General features: G+C 39.8%; 1 protein-coding gene across 8 annotated transcripts; it reads right to left on the reverse strand.

Moving 5' to 3' along the window:
* Positions 1–1,474: 1,474 nt before the first annotated feature.
* Positions 1,475–23,750, reverse strand: LOC126106693 (CST complex subunit STN1-like). 8 transcript variants are annotated; one of them, XM_049913074.1, is made up of 5 exons: positions 23,534–23,740; positions 22,725–22,900; positions 13,573–13,703; positions 6,275–6,413; positions 1,475–1,919 (listed from the first exon to the last, which is right to left on the reverse strand). In XM_049913074.1, coding segments are annotated over exons 1-5 (480 nt in total). In that variant the 5' UTR covers positions 23,566–23,740; the 3' UTR covers positions 1,475–1,917. The 8 variants fall into 8 exon arrangements, 5 of the variants coding, with proteins under 5 accessions (XP_049769031.1, XP_049769030.1, XP_049769027.1 ...); XM_049913073.1 differs by having other exon boundaries at positions 1,475–1,926; positions 23,534–23,739; XR_007523387.1 differs by lacking the exon at positions 13,573–13,703 and having other exon boundaries at positions 1,475–1,926; positions 23,460–23,744.
* Positions 23,751–23,771: the final 21 nt, after the last annotated feature.

Genomic DNA, 23,771 nt, shown 5'->3' on the forward strand with positions numbered 1-23,771 from the left:
AATATCCTCGCCAACTCCATCACACATTCATCCATCAGTTGTCCCAAAGTTTACAATTTAGCATTTTCTGTTGACGCTTGTACAAATGTCAATTTGTGACCAATTTACATAATTTCTTCGTGGTGTCCTTTTTCTCTCATCTCTGAGTGTAAATGAACTAAGTTACCCAACATCTGACAATGTCCTCTGCATGATTTGGTTTTATTGTCAGGCAGAGTATTTCGGGTAAAGTTAATTGAAGTTGACTATTGTCTTCATTATCTTCTTGCACAGTGGCCGTGACAATGAAGTTAGAGCTGTTTTAGTAAGAATGGAACAAATGCAGATAGTACCTTTCCCATTGCTTCATATATAAACAGAACGCAAAAACGAGTAGCTAGTATTGGTATGAAGTACCATCCATTGACCATACCTATCACAGTTTATGCAGAACAACAATAGGAAGAGGATAGAAAGTTGTTCACCACATAGAGGTGACACTGAGCAGCAGACAGGCACCTGTAAAACTAGATTAAACTTTTGGACAGTCCTTCCGATTTAGAAAAACACACACACATTCATATACACTCATACACGGCCACTCTCATCTCCAGCCAGTGAGGCCCTACCGGAGTTAAAAGTGATTTCGGCTGGGGCAAATAGTGGGGGTAAGTATGGTAGAGGTGGGGGTGACAGGATGGTGGGCTGCTAGGTGCAGCATGGAGAGGCTGCACTGGGAGGGGGGAAAGGAGCAGGAGAGGAGAGGAGGAAAGATTTTGGAGGTGCACTGGGTTAACAGCAGATGTTTATCAGGCTGGAGTGGTTGGAGCAGGACAGGGGGAGGTCAGGGACTAACAAAGGCTGGGCTGGCGAGGGGGAGGCATATGTTGCAAAGAGAGTTTCCAACTGCATAACTCACAAAAGCTGGTGCAGTTAGGAAGAACCCAGGCCACACACACTCTGAAGCAATCAAAATCAAGAACTGTACTGGATGGTATGCTTGGGAACTGGGTAATCCAGCTGACTCTCAGCCACAATTTGGCAGACAGATAGCTTGTTGTGTATATGTAGCAGTCTTCACTCCCGAGATATCCCACTTTAAAAAGCTTTTGTAATTAATTATTTTGTTTGATATCTATGAGGGATTATCCTTAGAGTATTTCAAAAGAAGCCTGAGAGAAGTGCCTCAAATGTTGGAATAACACTGAACAACTGTTGGGAGTTTTTATCAGAAGGTCTCAAAAGGTGCCACTGAACCTAATGATATACTGTCAAGGTTATTATTACACATTCTTAGCACAGAGAGGTTCTAGGTATAAGTGATAAACCAGCATCTGAGGTTTACAGTGAAACAGATTCATCATCTAAACACATACATTAGTAAGTGTAAACAGTTGTGTATACACGGTAAGTAGAAGCATTTAAGGATATTAAAGTAAGCCATTACACACAAAACAGAAGAATATTTACACACAGAATAAATAGTGATAATATCATTTATTTAACAATCACAGAAAAAACACAATGCTGTATTCTTCATTGGTCAAAACATTTAAACATATACTTACATAAAACACACCAACAAAAACTGTTATGTAGATCAACGTTTAACCATTCACAGACCAACTAACCAAGTAAAAAAAATATTTATTGCCCAAAAAGTAAAAATGAATTTTCAAAACAATGGGGTAAAACTAAGAAAAAGAGAGCAAAGCATAAAAATAAAAGAAATGCTACAGAAGGAATTTTAGGTAAAATCAGAAGTTCTGCATAACAAGTAACCTATATAATCCACGGATCATATGCTCGTCGATGTTGCCTTTCTGGAAAATGGGAAATTTCCAGTACTAAATCCAGAGTCTTAGCTTTCCTGGCAGATTCTACGCGGTCATACATCTTATATAATGCACAAACTTTCAAAATGTGATCTGCTTCTTCTCCTAAGCTCTTGATGACGGATAAATGTGTGTTAAGGTTGAAGGAATCGATACAAGTGCAGTGAAACTTGCTGCCAAGAGCTGACAGACAGCATCAGTCAAATAGCATGTATTGCATGCAACTTTAACACACTTTTTCAGTAATAAACAACATGAACAACAACAAATTAACTAAATGGAAACTGTGTTAAACTGAGAAACAACCAAAGGTAAGTAAGTATTCAAGCAAAAGAGAAAGGAAGATGAGAACTGAACAACTCGCCAGTTGTTACGTCATTAGGGTTGGAGTACTTGCTCAGATGGAAAAGCCACTTATTAATCATCCTGGTTCACACTTGAAGTAAAGCCATCTCTCCACAGGCAACAAAAATTTGCACACGCAATCCCCCCCACCATCACCCTCTGAGACGAGTAAGTGTTTCCACATGGAAATCTGAGTTCTTATTTGTACTATTTCAATATAGTGTCAATATAAATAAGACATGCAGGCATAAACATAAGTGTGCAGATTTTAGATAAGAAGCTCACAGAAATGTTAACCAGAAGAACACGGCCTCAAAAATACCAAGTACGAAAATGTATTCCTCGTTGAAATTGTTTGGGGGAGCATCAACACACTAGTAACATCATTGTTGACACAGGACAAAGCATTGTTCGAAAAGTAAATGAATAAGGAAAAACTATTTTCTAAATCTTTTTGAGCTACATTTCTTGTTCTATACAAAAGTTAGGCATACGTGCGACATGACACGGCAGCTTGCCTTACATTACACATAACGCTGGGACACCTGGCAACTGCAGACTACTTTATTATCACTGCTGAATGCTTGCTTCTTTTCTAAAAACACAATTTCTATATTTTCACTTGAAATTGTGCCTGGCACTTACAATGCCCTGAAGTTATATTGCAAAGTACTGTCTTTCTCTCAAAAGTTCTGGCTCATTTTTATTTTTAGAGTTAGTCAAGGCTCTGATAGGTCACAGATATTGTAAATTATATTATATTCTTTACTTAATTTTATCACCAAATTTTCTACTACTGTGCGAAACATTCATCATTCAGTGATTGTGCCAATAAGAGCACTATTATATTTACATGCTATTTTAATTAGGTCAAAGCCAGCTTTAAATCTCTGAAGACATAAATAAAAAAAAATATAATTCCACTTCATCATAATACAATACATTCAAAATATTGATTGTTCTGCACTAATATGAACTTCGACAATCCTGTAGTCTCAGTTGCAAAACTTTTGGAAAATGTGATGTCATTTACAATAGTCCGCAGCTCGTGGTCTAGTGGATAGCATTGCTGCCTCTGGATCACGGGGTCCCGGATTTGATTCCGGACTGGGTTGGGGATTCTCTCTGTCCAGGGACTGGGTGTTTGTGTTGTCTTCATTATCATCATCATCATCATCATCATCATCATCATTCGTGACAGTGCCTAGATTGGACAGTGTAAAAACAATGGACTGCATGAAAAATGGGACTTTGTATGGGCACTGATAACCGCGCAGTTGAGTGCCCTACAAACCAATCATCATCATCATCAAAATCATCATCATCATCATCATCATCATTTACAATGATGTTGTGTTTCTTTATTACAACCGATTATAAGGAACTGCTGAAGGCTGTTATTAGAACCCTATCACAAGGTTTAGAACAGTTTGCCACTTTACGAAGTATTTAGTCACTTAGCTGAAGACAAAGCTCATTCTTTCAACATGACATTAACTATTCACGTACACAAATGAAATGTGCTATCCAATAAAAAAAAAGTAGAATGAGAACAGCTCCACATAGTAGCATTTTCTGAAAGTCTTGAATGGTGGTGGGGGAAGGTGCATGTGGCCAGCAAGTTAAACGATTTTTAATTTTTCTGTCAGGTCAGCTGGCATCACTGAGACAGTATGGTGGTTCCAGAAGCCACCTGTCTGGCCAGTGTGGTAGTATCATTGCCTGTGGAAATGAGAGTTAATGTACCAAAATTTGTCGTTGTTGATGTTGTTTTGGCCTTCAGTTGGGAGACAGAACCATAACTAATCTAGAGAACATTATAAAACTATGAGACAGAATTGTTTGCTAGTAATTCGAGAGAAATGTCAGTGCTACCGACAGACTCGCATGAAAGCACATAAACCATCCTAGGTCAGGAAAGGTAGGGTGGGGAAGACAGGTCACTCAGACCCCAGGATGAGAGGAACCCACCAGCTGTGAAGACGAAAGGAAACAAAGTTGAAAAGGGGGAGGGGGGAAGAAGCATGGGTGGACAGCAAAGAGAGTAGGAGCTCAAACAAAGATCACTGACCTCCTGAAGCTTCACGTGACACCACTGCACTTCATTAGGCATCATCCTATCCTTGCTCCAGCTTTTGAACTGACTTCCTCACTCAGTTTTAGGTGGACATATAGTTTAATGTGCACCCCACACCTCTTGCCATTTTTCATATACACTGATGAGACAACCCATTTGTTTAATAGTGTAGTGGTACACTTTCAGAATACTGTGCAGGGCACAGATTCAATTAGTCCTCAGGCAGTTTCCAGAAGTGTGTGGCACCCAGTATCTACACACAGACTACACGATTCCCATAAATCACAGACTGATGGTTTGTGGGTACGGAACTGGCCCCCGACAGCAGCCCCCATGCATTCCATAGGCTTTAGATCAACCAAATTCCATGGCCGAGACAGAAGCATGAGTTCACTATCACACTTCTCAAACAGCTGTAAGACAATTATGACCTTGTGAGATCGACAATTATCCTACTGGAAAATGTAGGGATGCTGGTGGTCCGTAATAATGTTCACGTAGCCACAGCTACAGCCCACGGAAGTGCATGTGAATGCCCCCCATACCATAACACTGCCTACAAAGGCCCATGATATAGGAGTGGTGCATATTTTGTGCACACAGACGGTGGTGTATCCAGACCTGAATGTTGATCTGCTGTAACAATTAATATGATTCATCCAGCTACAAGACACATTTCCACTGATCCACAGTCCAGTGTCGACAATCCCATGTCCACTGTAATCACAACTCATGATGTCATCGGGTCAACACGGGACCACATAGTGGTCGTCTGATGGGGGGCCCACATTTGACAGTGTGCGCTGTACAGTTTGCTTCAAAACACTTCTGCCTGCTGCAGAATTGTAGTATGTCATCAGGTCTGCCACAGATCTATGCTGCTTTATAGACTGGGCAAGTCTCTGACTTCCACATTCTATTATGAGGCAAGGATATTCACGAACTTGTCACCTACTCGTGATTTCACTGTCCTTCACGTGCTGTCGTCTGAAGAGCGAGGTGCCTGAGGAAGGTCGATATCTCGCAACGCGACCACAAGAAACAATAGTCGCTGCAAGTTGCATCAACGAATGAGCAACAGCAACACAGCCAGGCCTACAAACATTTCACTATGCCACCGCATGCACTTGTCTATTTACCGCCAAGCACAGAACCGTTCTGCCCCAGTCAGTGAGCACTGACTTAAGATGGCAGCATCGTCTTCTAGTATGCCAGCTGTGTAATCAGTGTATTAGGCAGAGCTATAAGCGAAAGTTACTATTGCACATACTCCGAGTGTGAGACTTTTAATTTTGTCTGTATCAAGCGAGACAATGTTGAGAGACAGTAGTAAATACTTATGAAATGGATTGGACAAAGAATTTTCTTATCTATGTTATAACAAACTGAAATAATATTCTACGTGTTATAGTATCCACTCGGTCCCCTCCCAGAGTAAAACAAGGCACCCACCATTGCGTCAGCAAGTGTATTTTTGTCCAGCACTAACACTTCATCCACCTTCCATAGATGTTCACGACAGTTTCACGTGAATCGTTGACTGGCTTTGCCGTTTCCAATCTGCCTGCTCCCAAGTGCTGGACATAACAATCTGTTCTTTGCCAGACTTACTCACGTCAGTACATTCCCAATTTTCAGTACATGTAGTTGCTAGAATGATTCCCCATTTGCTCTATTCTGCTCACGTATTTCCCGGGCCACATCATGTGCCCGGAACACTACCAGGCAGCATTCAGTCTCATGCTGCACAATGGTCACAATGCTTCAGCTCATCAGTGTAAACTAATCACCATCGGCTGTGAAAGTCGTGGAAGAGACAGATAAAATCTTATGGCTGACTAAGGGTTGAACTCCAGGCCTTGGTTTGCCATTCACCCAATGAGTCAAACGTATACATTAGTTACTTCATATTGCATGCAAGGAAAACAAGATTTACTGAAAGTAATGGTATCAGAGCTAAAAGAAAAAAGTGTTTCACAGACAATGTTAATGCTACAAGAGACAAGAAAAGTGAATGTCAGTGCACATGTAAGGATACAGATGTCTGTCACAAACACTTGGCGCCTCTCGTAACGCTCGTATACCTTGCCCTGAATATGTACCGTTGTGCCCAGATCCAAAAGTTCACGTGCTGCGTCAGCTTTTGTCATCACTTTTTCCATAAAAGAAAGTCTTGCCTGTGAAAACAAAATACCTATACAATGTTTTCTTACAAATTAGGTTTTCAGCCACAATAAACATTTTAACAGTTGTTATTTTCTGCTTACAGCTGCTATTTCATTCAAAATGTTGGTTTTTTTAAAAATATTCATCAGGTTTCACAATCACACAGAAATTAACACTAAAAAGCAAACAGAGAAATAGATTCCACTCAACAAATATTCTGTTCAATGTGTGGTCAGGTACTATGATGCATATGACATGTATCAAGTGTATAAATTACTAGTGTTGGGGGTATGTAATGGTGGATAAAATAAATACCCTAGATGCTCGTTAACATAGCAGTACCTTGCATGTGTAGGTGCCAGATAATAGAACTGCTGGGTTATTAAATGTGTATGATTTTCTTCTCCTTTCTTTTTTTCCTTTGGGTCATTTAAGAACCACACACCAGTTTCAATGCTTCCTTCTTTGTTGTTCTTTCTTTTTCCTCCAGTATTCTTTCATCTTTTCACTATGTATCCTTTTTCTCTCCTCGGACCATTCTGACCCTGTCTTCTTCTTCCTCTTGCCTTGGAATCCTTCCATTTTTAACACTTTACTCTTGAAACTAACTTTTTCTGTTGCATCTTTTTCACTTATGTTGTTTCTTTCAAAATCTTTCCTAACTTCTTGAATCCAGACTATTATTGATTTCTTGTCCTACAAATATTTAAAAATCTGTCTGGTTAACCTGTTGCTGTTCATTCTCTATAAGTGTCCTAAAAATAGCAGCCACCTCTTTCGTAGTGTTTCATTTACGTTTTCTATGTCATGATAAACTATTTCATTGCTTCTTAATTTCCATACCTCTGTATTTTTTGGTGGTCCAAGTATTCTTTGAATGATTTTTCTTTCTAGGACTTCAAGTCTGTGTAATTTGTAGTTCAGTACTAAACGTTCACTTGCATAAAGACATTCTGGTTTTACTACTGTGTTGTAGTGTTGTATCTTCAAATTTTTAGATAGACACCTTTTGTTGTAGACACTCCTAGTTATTCCATAAGCTCTCTCCATTTTATGTACTTTTTCTTCTATAGCGAATTTTTCTAAGCCATTATCTTGGATAGTTGTGTATGATTTTATTATTATTATTATTATTCAGGTGACATATACTTCATTAAATCCAAAGATGCGATTTTAAAAATACCCAAAGATAGAATTCTAAAAACATAGGGGATATACTTTATTAAGTCCAAAGATACATTTATTTTCAAAGAAAACTTTTCCTTGAATGTTTATGTAGTTATACAGCAGTATCACTCACTATGAGACTTTTAACTGTCGCAATGATGATATGCGATGGGACATGCTTTATTGCATAAACTCTTTACAAGCACTACTTCAGTACTGTGTGTATCTGTTTATTGCATAATGTACTCCAGGAAGATGTCTGTAGCTTCAGCACCAGCAGTGTGAGAAATCTTCATGCTCTTTCCTCCAATGTCCTCTTCTTCACCACTGTCATCAATACTTTCCTGCACACTTTTGATTATTTCTTCATCTGTTAAACTTTGGTCTTTCTCACAGTCTTCCTCAATGAGCCACTTAGCAATATCATCTTCATCAATAGCACCTCTTCCTGGAAGCATGTGGAACATGTCAGTGTGCAAAGTATCAGCAGTTGATGATTCCGAACTGACTGGCTCATCACTGTTGTTCAGTACTGAATTCAACTCTGCATCAATAGATGGCCACACTTATCTTCAAGTCTTCATTATCGTAGTGCTCTCCACTTTACGCTTTGCGTCAGCTGCTTGGAAAACAACATCACATGAGTTGATTGCTTTCCAAACCTTCAGCATAGTCTCGGTACAGACATTTTCACATTCGTTCAGCAAGAAGACAATTTTGATAATGGCGTTTAGTTGATTCCAAAATTCTCTATGTGCTGAAGCAAGACTGTCAAACTGAGTAGTGGAAGACATTGGTATTTGTATACTACCAGAGTTTACAGTCAAATAGGATGGATGACTGAGAACATTGTCAATAACAGGGAGAGCTTTCAATGTAAGATTTTTCTTCTTCAGCTCTTTTCTCACTGCTGGTGCAAAACTTTAGTGGAACCACCAAGAGAATACTTCTCTGTCTGTCTACAGTTTCTTCTAAGTGCAATATTGCACTGGTAGTGTATTTATGTCACTGTGTAGAAAACAAAGTGGTTGTTGGGATTTCCCAGTCAGCACAAGCGGTAGTTCACGACTCCCATTTGCATCACAACACACCATTCAGATTACAAGCTGTTTCTGTTGTTTCCACCCACAAGCTTACTTCTTGTTCTTAGCAGCTAATGCTTTTGAAGAAAGCATCTTGAAAAACAGTCCAGTTTCATCAGCATTGTACAAGGCATCATCAGTTACATCTTCTTCCTATATTATCTTCTGTATCTCATTTACAAACTCATCTACATCTCCTTTGTCAGCCAAGTGACTTTCCCCAGCGACTGTCAGCTGCCAGTGGCTGTGTCGTTTTTTCCAGTTTGATAACCAACCCTCTGTTACTGCTAACAAGTTGTGTGTACTTTCTTTACTGCACCGTTCAAACCTCCATTCTCACACTTTCGCACAACCCTACATTTTCCCAATTCACTATCCATTCGGGTTGCATATTGTTGAATAACATCATCTTTCTTCTTGATGTCTCAAATAGTCACTTGTCCCTAGACTGTACTCGTCAGCAATGGCTTTCTGTGAAGAACTTCATTTCAACTTATCTAAAATGTCAAGGTGTAGCATAACTTGTTTCCTTTTAGAAGAAATGATTCCTAACTGTAAAGAATGCCACAATTCCAAATATGCACAGCATTGTTTAACTTTGTAGTTCACTAACAATATTGTTGTTCATGATAATTCACTGTTGTGTACCATTTTCGATTTGGGCCAGATTACTGAGAGGATAGACTACTGAGGGCCGGATAAGTGAGAGTTTAGTGTATTTGAATTTGGACACATTTCTTTCAGTAAAACAGTAGCTTCTTTAAATGCCACCCTGAAAAGAAAACCAGGAAGGTGTGGCCTGTCGACTACTATAATAATAATGATGATGATGATGATGATGATGATGATGATGATGACGTGCGCTTTATGGAGACAAACCAAGTCTTTCCTTGAATGTGATTTCTTGAGGTGATGGCCCACGGGCACATATTAGACACTTTATAAAGAGTGTTGGGCAATGTCAAATAGGGTCACCCCTCGGAACCAGAACTTGACTACATCACAGTTCCATTAAAACATGAAGTAGCAGATGTTTATGTCTTTTACACTCATCAATCCACAAAAAAAGGTCATGACATTAATAACTTAACGTGCGAAAACAGACAAGAAAACCATTTTGATAGGCGACTGTGGGACTAGTAGTTTAAGTTTAATGCAAATTAAGGTGTCATCCCATCTCCTCCCTATACGTCTGAGAGACTTTTAATAGCCAATCAGTCTGAGTAACCAAGCACATACCTCAGTTATGATCTTAGCATTTGAACAGCAGTTTTGTTTTTTTACACAGGTGGAATGTAGAGAGTTTGTTTACTCATTCTCCCCAAACATATAGTGTGGTTACTTTTTCTCCTACTATTCTATTTTACTAATCTGTTTATCATCATTCATAACATCAATCTTTCTAAAACATTAGCTTTCCGACAAAGAAACACAACACTGTGAAACAGCCCCAACATCTGAAAGGAACAGAACAGACTGGTTATGGCAGTGGCACAGTCAGGTGCATCACTCCTGTTACAGTTGGAACTTGTCTACTGACAGCCTGTCATGTACAAACTCAACCATAGTAGTTTTATTTTCAGAATACTGTTCTCTCATTTCATGCTTAAGCTGTACCAATAAAAACAATGAATTAGTGTATGTACATGTCCACTAATTGTACATCTGAGTGATAACAGGAAAGGGAAGTGGAGCACAAGAAACAGGAGAGCAAAACAAATTACTGACAAAACAATGAAGGTGAAGAGTCATAGACCTGTGGATCTGTAGACCATCCTAAAGTGAGCATCAACTGTTGTCGAACATGTGCTCACCAGCATGGCATACCACTAGATGACTACACTCACTGTTGGTCAAAATCTGTCAGTGCCCATTCATACTAGTGGACAGCCATTTAGCAGTCACTTCTACATGAGCTATGCTGTCATATACCAAATCTGATTCAGATACTGCATTCTCAGTGACCTTACTGGATTGGACAAAATCATATAAACACATGGCATAAACATTTCATTTATGGATTTTTTCCAATTTTTCTGTAATACACGACTTTGTTTCTGCATTTGCTGTTTACTTCAAATCCTCTCAAAAGTAATTGGAAAATAATATGCTACCCAGACATAAAATTTTATTGCAAAATTTGAGAGTATTTTTCAGTTAAAGATCTGGCTTCCAGCAAGAGAAAAAAGTTTGCTGATAAGATAAGCTCATTACTAGACAAGAAGAATGAAGCTGCAGAAATCTTCGGTGACCGTACAAAAGCTTCCAAACTGGTAAACCACATCCTGCTCATCTGCAAATTACGTAGGTATACAATTAGGGGCAGAACTCTACAATGACTTATTTCAAACATTTATAACAGAACAAAAAGACTAATTATCTCTTCAAGTATAGAAACTTTTCCTTTTACATGGATATCAATACAAGGTGTCCCCAAGATCCTATTTGAGGACCTATTCCGTTTTTGTTCTATGTGAATCATTTGCCCATAAACATTAATTACCCATTTTGTTTGCAGATGATACATCTACAGTAACTGAAAATCATGAAGCAGAAAAGATTCTGATTGCATTATTAATACACATGATGGCATATAATCATGGTTTCTGCTAAATTGGTTGACCTTTAACATTACAGAAATTCATATGGTACAGTTCACGAATGTCTCAATTCATTGTTGGGATTAAATCTACATAACAATGTAGACAAGAATAAACATGTTGAGTAGCTGGCTAGTAAATTGTGTAGCTTTGCATCTGCATTACAAATATTAAGCAGTGTTACTGAGGTGAACTAACGAAAAACTGTACTCCACAGTTACTTTTTGTCAATCACAAGGTGTGACAATGGTTTTTGGGGAAATTAACGAACATACTATGCATACTGAAAATCATTATGAACACATGTGCCCAACATTCAAGTGTGTCATACTGTCATTATTTAGAAATCTATACCTCCCTGCACATCTATAAAATTATCATGTTCATATAAAGCAAATCAGAGTTTTTTTTACTGATAGCCATTTTGACCATTCACGTAACACACAAAATAAAGATAATTTTACACTCCCTGTTCAAAGCTGAAAATTATATGCTCAGATTCCCAACATGCTTTGAAGAAACCACAACAAATGAAAATATGTGTGTTACATGCAAGAAGGCAGGTCCACTCCAAAAAGGAAATAAGGAAACAAAGAAAGAACGAAGAAGAAGTAAAAGAAGAAGCTATATGATATCCTACATCAGAGATTCTACTGCTCAGTCAAAGAGTTCATGAAGAATGGACTAACAGTTTGAGCAGGATGTACATCACTATTATTCTTCATTGACTAAATAACAAAACATGCACTAATATTAAAACACTGCTGCCTCTCTCTACCTATAGTTTTATACTAGCGAACTTGTATTATGGTACACATCTGACTTTTGTTTTGCACACCAATCACAGTATACGAGAGTAATGCTAGAACAAACACTGACAACTGCTATGGGAATTTCTTAATTGTGCTACAAGTTTTGAACAGAAAGATCATAATCAGGCTAAAGAACAGACCACTGACATGCAGATGTGTAAGTCATCATAATTTTGATAATGATCATTACATGTTCAAACACCAACTGTTGAGGAAATGTGTATTCTACATCTGCAAGACTACTCTGCAATACACACTTAAGTACCTGGCAGAGGGTTCACAAAACTACCTTCAGACTATTTCTCTGCCGTTCCACTCCCTAACACCACATGGGAAAAATGAATACTTAAAACTTTATATATGAGCTGTGATTTCTCTTATTTTATTTCGATGATCATTTCTACCCTTGTAGGTTGCCAACAGTAACATATTTTCGAATTCAAAAGAGAAAGTTGGCGATTGAAATTTCATGGAAAGATCTCCTCCATGACACAGTTGAAATTGGCCAAGATTGACTGACAAGCAAGAGAATTGAGTGAAATCTAATGTCTTCCTTCAGCTATATAGGCAATGTGTTTCAATATTAATCAGTCACGAAAGTCTAAAGTCTACACTCAAAAATAAACGAACATCCATCATCTCTCATAGAGTTGAAACATTTTATTTGTCAGTAATGGTAATAATAAAATAAAATGAAATAAAATAAAATAAACGTTGACCACCATTGAGGATTTAGTATTTGGCCACGATAAGTTGACCCTTCGTGCAGTAGCTGTCAAGAAGGGCAGGAGGCACGCTTTGTCCCTGCATGAGAATTGCTGAGGGGATAGCGGTGAGTGGAAGGCAGCACTGACTTCTTCCCGCAATGCTGGAACCATTACCTATGTTTTGTGCTTACACGAAAGCAGAGGTGACACATGCAGAAATATTTGCAGCACTCTGAGACAAATGAATCTCTTCCAACTAGTGCAAATTTTCCTCATTACTGGAAGAACCAGTAAAAAGGATTAACTGATCATGACAAAACAGTACATGAATAATCACTCTGAATGATGCAGGGTGTTCTCCACAGCAAAATTAATCTTTCAGCATGTTAGGATTAAAAATATTAATGATTTTAGTGAAGTTCCAGGATACACATCATGGAGCAAGAGGCAGCATTGAAATGTTAACGACCAGTGCAAGCAGCAATGTCATTTCAAAAGCAATATATTCAAATCAAGATTTCCTTTTCTTGTTCTTTCCACTCTTTAAATCTATTTGATCAGCTATTGTTGGAGATTATCAATATTCTGTGGATCAACATACAGCAAGATAACAGAAACGAAAGGCAAACAAAATGTTAAAATCAGCAAATAACTGTGACACGCGAGAAATAGGATCGTCACAGAGTGATACTGGACAGAAGACCATAATAGCTCTTGTAAATAATGAAGAATTTAAATATTTTAATACTGGTTATTTGTAAACCACAACTAATCAGAGAAATAACAAAACTTCATAACTTGCCTGCTTCATGTGAGCTGGCATAGGGGATTCAGCAATTCTCTTCTTTGAAAGCAGAAGTTCTTCATACCTGTCTTCATCTATTTTTAAGTTCTTATTAAGTTTGCATACAATGGCTCCTGTACCATCATCCACTGCAATACAAGAATACTTCCATGAAAATCAATCCTACAAGTCTGTTTTATTTAACATTCAAATAAAACTACCCAATGGCAAAAGTGCATTTATGGTGTCAGCGGCTGGTGCATGGCGTGCTTATGTTGGTAATACCTTGTCTGATAAGGACGGGAACTGATTACAACAAATTGTGGGTCAGTTGGTGGTAGCAAATCAGAATGCTCCTTTGTAATTTTCTATGGTTTGTAAATAAAGTTATCTGGTACTTTGCTCTATTAGGTAAGAATTTAATCATGCCAGTGCAGTTTTTGGCAAAATAAGATCGACAAGTACGTTATTGGTATGACAAATGTATATGTCTCAGGCTACATTATACATCAGTCTGTTATAGCAATTGTATGTTTTTTTGTAGAGACTCAGTGGTTTTGCCACCTCACAAGTAAATTATCACATCCCAACCTAATCTAGGCCTCAGGCCACACTACAAGTTAGTCTGTCAGAAGATCAATTTTTCTTCCATTCACATTCGTTGGCTTTGTGAACTCTCAACCAAATTGTCACATTCAAACTAACTTAAGCCTCAGGCTTCACTACAGGTCAGTGTGTCAGCACATCTACATTTTCTCCATTCACCAAATAAGTACGAAAAGCAGTAACTAACCTTAAAATTTATAATAACCATACCAGTAAATATTATTCCGGCACTCTCATATCGAAAACAGATGTAATCAAATTATATCTTCAGCTAAAAGAAACCATTAGATTCACTAATTCTCATTGGCTACCATAGTTTATATCACCTGATTGGCTATGATGAATGGCAACGAACTGCCAACATCAGCATGCAACGCAAGAGCCCCTGACACTTTAGCTCTAGCCAACCTACCAATGTAGAAACTTGTGGCAAATTCGAATCACATGATAATGTGTTTAGAGTGTAGATACTGGCAACAGTTCCTCAACTACCGCTGAAGCCCTTGTGGCTGCATCTCAGCCTGAAAGTAATACTCAACAATAAAATAAGAAACTGGTACATCCACATCTAAGACATGTTTTGCCCTATTTTCTAAAGTTGTTAACAATAATGTTATCAAACTATCAACTAATACACACAGTGAATAAAGATTCTTAAACTCACAGTAAACCCCCCAAAGCATACTTATTATGAATGTTGTGTTGGGTATCCTAATCTATTACAAAACTATTCACAGAAAGATTAAAAAAGCACTCTAAAACAATGGTGGTATTAATGGGAGCTTTCAAGGATTGTTTGTGTTTACCTCCACTACCAGCTGACTTAGTCGATTTGAAACAACTGTTGCATTAATTACTCCAGAAATATTGATCAAGGTATGGGAATGATGATGATGTTTGGAGCTCACGGGCAGTCAATGGTGAGGTCATCAGCACCCTTAAACTCATTAACACAAATAAATGTGGCTAAAATTTCAAAAATTGTTCCACATTCATGCACCCGAATCAACCACACAATCACTCTATCTTATATGGTCCAAAACAACGGAGGAAGAGTAAAAGTAACTATACATGAGATTAAAACACAAGTAAAATGACAAGGGAGGTAAAAGAAAGGCACAGGCAAATGTCACTGGCTGACTACCTATAAATAATATGGGTGAGTCAGAAACGCTGTTAACAAATTAAAACCATCTCCCTAAAATATTGGGACAAATGTTAGACAATTTACAAACCTTTAAAACTCGAACCAAATTCATTTGAATGTTACCTAAAACATGGGGCACGTCCATCGGCAAATCTGCCACGGCCCACTGGTCGGAAAATAAAATTTGATACACAGTGATCTGTATGCCACAAGCACCACACACTGCAGTGTCCTCTTGCCTGACCAAGAAGCCATGCGTCATAGGGCTGTGGCCTATATGAGGATGAGTAAGGACATCGTCCTGTTGACATGGCTGGAATGATGTATGCCATAGCCGCGTTGTGGGTTTTACTAAATGGAGTTCATCGTCTGTTACTTCCAGCCAATCTTCCTCCCACCGACGCAGGACTCTGGAGCTCAACAGCAAGGTTACAGCATGCACACTCAAATACCTGGGTATCAAAACACGCCTCCTTGGTTGCTACATCTGCCCTTTAATTCCCTGCAAGTCCCATGTGCCCTGGTATCCAGCAGAAAGACCCTCCTTCGCCAGTCATGGTATTTGGAGGAGGGCATCCTGAATATTCTGGGCTACGTTATCTGCTGGGTACAAATATTTCAGAGAGTGAAAGGGGGCTCAGACAATCGGAACAGACAAGAAATTTAACACTGGAAGAATGTCTCATCTGCTCCAATGCCCGCAAGATAGCATATGATTTGGCATCGACCACAGTAAAATCTTGAGGCAATCAGAGCTTGTGGACATGATCCACAAAAATAACAGAGCAACCAAGAGTCCCCCCATTTCAACCCACCTGTAAAGACAGCTACATAGTTGCAGTGCTTGTATAAAATATCAGAAAACACTGTATGGGAAACAGAAGCAGGAATTCAATCTCTTCCGTACTGCGCCAAATCTAAAATTACACTGGGCCTCTCCAGTAACCAGGGTAACAGACGGTTAAAACCCTGGATTTGGAGTTGTACTTGCTCCACACAGAGTGACTCCAGCACACGCTGCATGCAGATTCCAAATGGCATTACGGCTCACGGATGGTTGGTGAAAAGGCATTTCAGAGGCAGGTGAGCAACAGTACGATATAGGGGTGAAGTCGGATCTGCAAGGAACTTACGTGCCTGACGCACCGTGAGGACCTGCCACCAGATGGTAAGTGGTGGTTTGCCGGCCTCAGCACAGAGACTGAATATGGGAATGATCCTGTAAGCACCCATGGCCAGCTGAATCCCTCGTGGTGAGCAGCGTCAATGATCGAATAAGAAGGCCTCGCCGAACTGTACACAGTGCACCCATAGTCCAGCTGCAAGTGCACAAAAGCCCCTGAAATCCCGTTTTTACAGCCCATTCCTCTAACCTCTGCAATGTACGTTGCAACTGACAGCTCTCGCTCTTGCAACACTGGAGGAATAGAAAACAACAAAATTGTCCACAAATAAAGAGCACGGTACAGGACTCCTTACCACAGACGTGATACTGTTTATGGCTACAGCGAAGAGGGTAACATTTAAAATACTCCAATAGTCCACGGGTGTACTGCCGGTCCATAGTGTCCAACGGGCACAATATTTCGCCAATCAGAAATTTCGCCATCATCAGGTGCGCTGACAAACTGAGCTCCTGAGGGCAGGTGGCTGTATTAAATCCCCTCCCCTCACAAGGTGTTCTCTCCGCCGTCCGTGCCCGCGGGTCAGTGACCGCTGAGACACTGGCATCGATGTAATTGCCTCATCTGCCCTAGTCGCCCATTCGTTTCCTTTGCTGAGTATCTTTTTAATTAGACTCAGTGCTGGTTCCCATGCCCTGCTGAGGTTGTAGCCGCAATGTCGGTTGATGAGTCCATCCCTGGTACAAATTTCGGTAGCCTCTCTAATGACGCTGTCCCAGTATTTAGATATCTTTGCCAAGACCCTGGTATGTTGGTAGTCCATTTCGTGATTTTTGGACAAACAGTGCTCTGCGGCTGCCGACTTGGGGTACCCAAGTCAAGTGTACCTCTGATGTTCTCGGCAACGATCTTCGACGGTGCGCACTGTCTGTCCAATATAAGTCTTCCCACATTGACACTGAATCTGGTATATGCCAGCCTTCCGCATAGGAACCAGCATAGAGTCTATCTAATTAAAAAGACACTCACCAAAGGAAACGAAGTGGTGACTAGGGAGGACAAGGCAAATACACCAATGCCACCACAGATGCCGATGCCAGCGTCTCAACAAACGCTGGCATGCGAGCACGGACCGCGGAAAGAACGCCTCGCAAGGGGAGGGGATTTAATACGACTGCCCGCCCTCAGGAGCTCAGTTCGTCAGCACACCTGATGATGGCGACATGTCTGATCACCAAAATATTGTGCCCGTTTGACACTATGGACCAGCAGTACACCTGAGGACTGTTCGAGGAAGAAATATGCAGGGAGAAACTGAAAAATCATACTCAAAACACTGTCCTGAGGGACACCATCCTCCTGCTCAAATGAATTTGACAGTGTGTCACCAACTCCAGTCCTAAAAAATCACCGAGACAGGGAAGACCGTAAGAAGATGGAGAGGTGACCATAAAAACCCCATTGATGCAGTTGTGCAAGAATACTGTGTCCCCAAGTAGTGTCATATGTCTCACTGATATCAAAGAAGATGCCAGTACAGTTACATTTACATAGGTCAGATTATCGACAGTGGACTGAAATCTCCAAAATCCACATACAGTGGCTAAGAAGTTGCCTGGTCTCTAACAACCAGACCACGTGACAGATAACCGTTCGCTCCAGGGTCTTTCCTACAAAGCCCATTAAGGTGATAGTCCTGTAAGTACTGTGAGATGTGTGGTCTTTTCCTAGTTTGAGGAGAGGTACCAGAACTGCCTCCCTCCACGAGTTGGAGAAGTTGCCTGTCTGCCATAGAAGATTAAAACATTTGAGGATTATTTCCTTTGATGCCGCTGGAAAATGTTGAAGCATGCAGTACCAGATTTGGTCGTGACTGGGAGCAGTGTCACAAGTCTCAGACAGTGCCGATTTCAGCTCCCACATAGAGAAAGGGGAGCTGTAAGATTCAGAAATGTTGGATCTTAAGTCCAACTTGACCATCTCTACACTCACAAGGTAGCGACAAAACAGCAGATCTTGGCTTGTATTAGCAGTAGTTTTTGCAAAATGCTCTGCCAGCATCTGAGTGATATCTCCTGGTGTTGCTTGGAGAGACATATTTCAGTACTGTTGCTATTGGTAAACAACTGAGTTTACAGGAAATCCTCCAGATGGCTTCCAAACAAGTGGAACAGTTTATAGAGTCCAGGAATGCTTGCATGACTTTTCCTTGCTCTCCTTACTTACGTGTCTAGCCTTGGCTCTCACGACTCAAACGACTATGTTATTTGCTGCATGGCGGCATTTAAATTGTCGAAGAACTGCATACCTGTCCCAGATTGCTGAATGGCACTCATCTGTCCACCAAGGTACAGGTCACCTCCTAAGATGACCACAGCACTTTGGGATGGATAAGTCAGGGGCAGGATGGATCACTCGTGTGATGTGGTCCACCAATTCCTGGACTCTGTTGCAATGTTCAAACACAGCCAGCCAGCTGAACGGCATCCAGGTAGCCCTGCTGACCACCCATTTTGGTGGGTTCTGTTGAAGCAATCCTCCATCCAGTAGGTTAATGCGGAGTGATGATTGCAGGTCAGTAGCTAGTGGGGCATATGGGTAGAGGAGTGAGCAGGGGTGGGGGAAGGCGGGGGGGGGGGGGGGGGGGGGCAGAGCAGAAAGAAAGACACTGCAGTCCCTATTCCAGACCAGGTGATCCCCAGAGCTGTTGGCACACTTCACAGGTGACGAATAACCACTCCTTGTTTCATATTGTTGAACATAAGTAAGGAGTCAAATTTCACTAGATCGCCATCCACCCTTTTCATTATATTTTGTACATCAACAATACCTTCTTGGGCCCACTCATTTTCCAATTCTTCTTTGGGGATGTCAACAACATTGCTAGAAGTCACAACACCTTTGCTGTAGTTCAAGGTGTTGTAGAGTTCTGTCTCTATTGCATACTCCCAAAGACATGTACCTTTTTGGAGGTTAACTGCTTGCTGGGAATTAGAAGTTTCCACTAGCAATGCTCCATTTTGCAAGCACGTGACTGACTTTAAAGAGCCACAGATACCCTCTGAACCCTTTTGAACACACAAGGGTGAAACCTTGTCGAAACTACCCTCTTTCCATTTGACTACAAAAAATATATTCTGGCCAGCAGCATGTGTTCTGTTACAATAACTACCGCCACTCTGAATGAGTTGAGAATCAGGAGGACTGGCTACATGAGACCTCTTGTTTGACAGTGTGTTGGTATCTACCAGTGAGCCACACTTTCTGCGGAGAGGAGAAAGAGGACGTTTCAAAGGATCCATCCTGGACCCATGAACATCTGGGAAAATAAAAGTCCACCTACACAGAGCCTCACATGCCTAGGTAAGCCTTATACAAATGAGGCGCGGCAGGTTCCCCAGAGGTTGCCCGCTAATGACTGTTCCACCTCAACAGTCAAGCATCTCATCAGTGCACAGCATACCTGCAGATTGAGGGGTTTTTATAGAGGTTTTTAACTTCCTCACAGACCGAGCAGTCAAGTCAAGATCCCTGTTCCCTGTGGCACACAATGTTCCACTGCCGCATTGCCTTGGGGTTGCTGAAGCTTGACCAGAGCTTAAGGTGACACAGGGCCGGCGGCACTTACCAGTCTTCAGCTCAGGAACCTCCGGCATCACCAAGACATGCTCAGCAAAGTATGGGAAGAACTTTATATATTACACATTCCAGTTACTTTTCATCTCTGATGAAGAGCTTTATCTTCCCACTGTCGCCTGATCTCTTCAAGATTTTATTATGTTTGAAGGTATTAATAGGCCCCTAACATGAACATCCCGCAACTCCCTATTTACATGGAAGTAAATATACTGGCTATTTGATTATAAAACAATTAATAAATGGCAGAACAATCCTCAGCACAAAAAAATGGAGCAGCCATGATTTCGACAAAGAGAGGAAGAGAAACTGATACATAATTTTTGAATTTCATCTTCTGCAATGTTAAATTAGAACATAAGTAACAAAATAATGACTATGTTCTAAAACAATGGTGTATTTTCTTTCAATAAAAAAATGTTATTTGTGGAATGAAAAAGAACAAACTGTGTAGTTTGTCCCAAAAGGAAGGTAGATCATTCAAAGTATAGACACCATGTGATACATGAAGCATGAGATACATCAAGGGCAGGCAGGAAACTAATGAGTCTGGTGAAACCTTCCAAATTATGAGTGATACTACTACTACTACTACTACTACTACTACTACTACTACTACTACTACTAATAATAATGATAATAATAATAATAATCCTACTTTTTGTTTTTCTGAGCAGTGTAATATAATCCTGTGTGAAACATAATTTTCCAAGATATATTAGCAAGGGGAGGTGCTGAACAGCAGATGGGCACATTTAAAATACACTGTTGGATATTATAAGCTTTTGGACAACTTCCTTCATCAGATGAAGAAACATACACACAGTCACAGAAGCACAACTCACACATGCGTGGCCACTGTCACCTCCGGACGCTACAGCCACACTGCAGTGAGGAGTGATCTCGGCTGGAATGGGCAGACAGGTTGCAAGAAAAATGTAAGGTGGGGAGAACTGACAGAAGGGTAGAGGTGGGGTAAGATTCTATAGTGCTATCCAAAGTTATTCTATAAAGTGCTATCTGCATTCATGTGCAGGGATGTGGCAGAGACAAGAAGGTGGGCTGCTAGGTACAGCATAGTGAGGCTGAATTATGGAGGGGAATGGGGAGTGGAAGGGAGAGAAGAGAAGCAGAGATTGGCGCAGGCAGGGGCAGAAGGCATATATGAGGCTGGAGTGGGAGTTATTGCTATTCCATTCCAGATTTTCCATTTCTGTATCTCAGTGCTTACATTAAGGCATAAGATGTGACACAAAAAGAATAAAGCTTTCTCAAACTCTGCTGGTAACAAACTGTTAGCCAAATGTTGGCAAGAACATAAGTAACAAGACAATGACTGTATGTTCTAAAACAACGGTGTATTTTCTTTCAATAAAAAAGTGTTACCTGCAGAATTAAAAAGAACAAACTGTGTAGTTTGTGGCAGAAGAAAGGTAGATCATTTAAAGAATACACATCATGAGATAGCAAGATGTGGTCACCAGTATATTATAGGATGTTTCACGTCCAGACAGATAATATCAAACCCACAATTTACAGCACCTGACAAAGACAGCTACACTATAAGTAAAATTAATTTGTGACTGACAGATTGCAGCCCCACCCAAAAAACCCCAATTTCTCCCACTTGTCCCGTTAGTTTCATTATATTTTTGGAGGAATATGTGTTTGATGGTTTTTCGATCTATTTTTGTGTTTGTTGTCATGTTTACATAATGACGTGATAGTTGCAATATGGGAGTTGTTGTGAACGTTGTGTCTGCCATATTGGTGACATCATTGGTCAAAGCAGATGGGTGTAATAGGACGTTTCCATTAACCCAAAAATGTCACCCCTATGTGTCACAAAATCATCAATTACTAAAGTCAGAACTCAGCAATCATCGCTCTGAAATTCAATATATTAAGCATTTTTGTGTCATACAAAAACAACAATGGGTCTGCTCTAAAATAGTTATTTTGATAGGAGCAGGTTTCATTCATAATTAGGTTTCCTTGCCAAGCAGCTGTCGGAGTGGATCCTTAAACGAAGTCGCTAATAATTACAGCCTAAATAGTGTGTGTAACAGTGCTATTACAATGTCTCTTCTGACATAGCCTAAATGTTAACAGGAAGCTAAAATTTGATTGATGCAGAGAGATGTAGAAAATAAGTTTTCTTTTTTCACTCTCAAATTAAGATTATGTAAACTATCCACAAATTCATATATAGTTGAAGTTAGCCTCTATTATATAAGGCAAAAGCTACAATGTAGACGCATAATTCCAGTTTTCAGTTATGGCATATAAGTGGATGTTTCTCTTTTGAGTTACAGCGGTCCTTATAAATTTCTATGCTTTACATGGAGTCATTCCATCATGTATATGAGCAGAAATCGCTATATATACAGTAGTTTTATGTCGAAGCACACCTATTGATGTGAGCCCTCAAGAAATTAAAAGCACTGTTAACCTCGTCACTGAGCGATTCCCCCCCCCCCCCCAAAAAAAAAAAAAAAAAAAAAAAAAAAAAAAAAAAAAAAAAAAACCACACACACACACACACACACACAAAAGGCACTCCATGAAAATTTCGTCTGGCATTACAAAACTGTGACACACGTAGCCTTCCGTCATTACAAACGGGCTGATCACGAACAATATAAAGAACAACCAACCAATGTATATGAAGAACGATGCATATTCCGCTCTTGAAGTCACTGTTCCCATAATATCAACAGACTTTGTGAATCTTCCTTTAAAAATGTAAGCGAACGTGAAAATATGATGTTGGCACATGTTACTGATATCTGCTATCCATAATTTCACTGGAATGTTGCAAGATTGTAATCTCCTGTAATGAAAACAGAAATATTAGAAATTACAGGTATTAATACTCAGGAGACACACTGAAGTAAAAAAATGCCGTATGATTTTGTTATCGCTTTCGGACATCAAATCATTCATCATGTGTTCTCTCCTGAAATATATTTGATTCTAGTTACGCACTGATGAAACATATTTTGCACAGTAGATCTAAGTCAACTGATTATTTCGATGAAGCACACTAACTCATACCTTACCGATTTCCTTGCATTCGCTTTCATAAGTTTATGACAGCAAAAACATTCAATATTATGACTTAAAAAAGAAAAGTCTGATTTCGATCACACTACAAACGAGCAAGATTTCGCGCGTCGGAATTAAAACTCAAAGATATTACACGAATTGTTCATACGTTGTTTTTGCTCGCTCTATTAACTGGAAAACATTACTTTTCAGCGAATGACTATGAAAATATGTTAATTTTATTTAATTATTGTAACATAAAATTAAAGTTTGTAATGCGTACCTCAAAGATCACATACATGTGATTTATGTCTGACGATGACATACAAATGTTGTCAGTTTACCTCTTTTAAGATGTGAAACGTTGCTACTGCGAAAAAAATTTTTTTTTAAAACAGCAGTATCTTCGCACTGGTACCTTTGTTGATTATTCGTCTTGTTTGTAGCCATGAAAGTGCTGTGGTATGAACACGACTATATAGGCGGCCGTTGTAAGAGCTATCCAAGCCTTCGACCTCCAAGCAGACGGTGACCGATGTTGCGTAACGTTTGCAATGGAGTTTCTGTGTGCTAGGCGCTTAGTAAGTGGGCGGTTTTGTTTTGAAATTGAAATGTTTTTGTCACACACAACAATAGTTGGATGGAACATACACTGT

Source organism: Schistocerca cancellata, chromosome 10 (assembly GCF_023864275.1).
Source record: "Schistocerca cancellata isolate TAMUIC-IGC-003103 chromosome 10, iqSchCanc2.1, whole genome shotgun sequence".
NCBI classification, from domain to species: domain Eukaryota; kingdom Metazoa; phylum Arthropoda; class Insecta; order Orthoptera; family Acrididae; genus Schistocerca; species Schistocerca cancellata.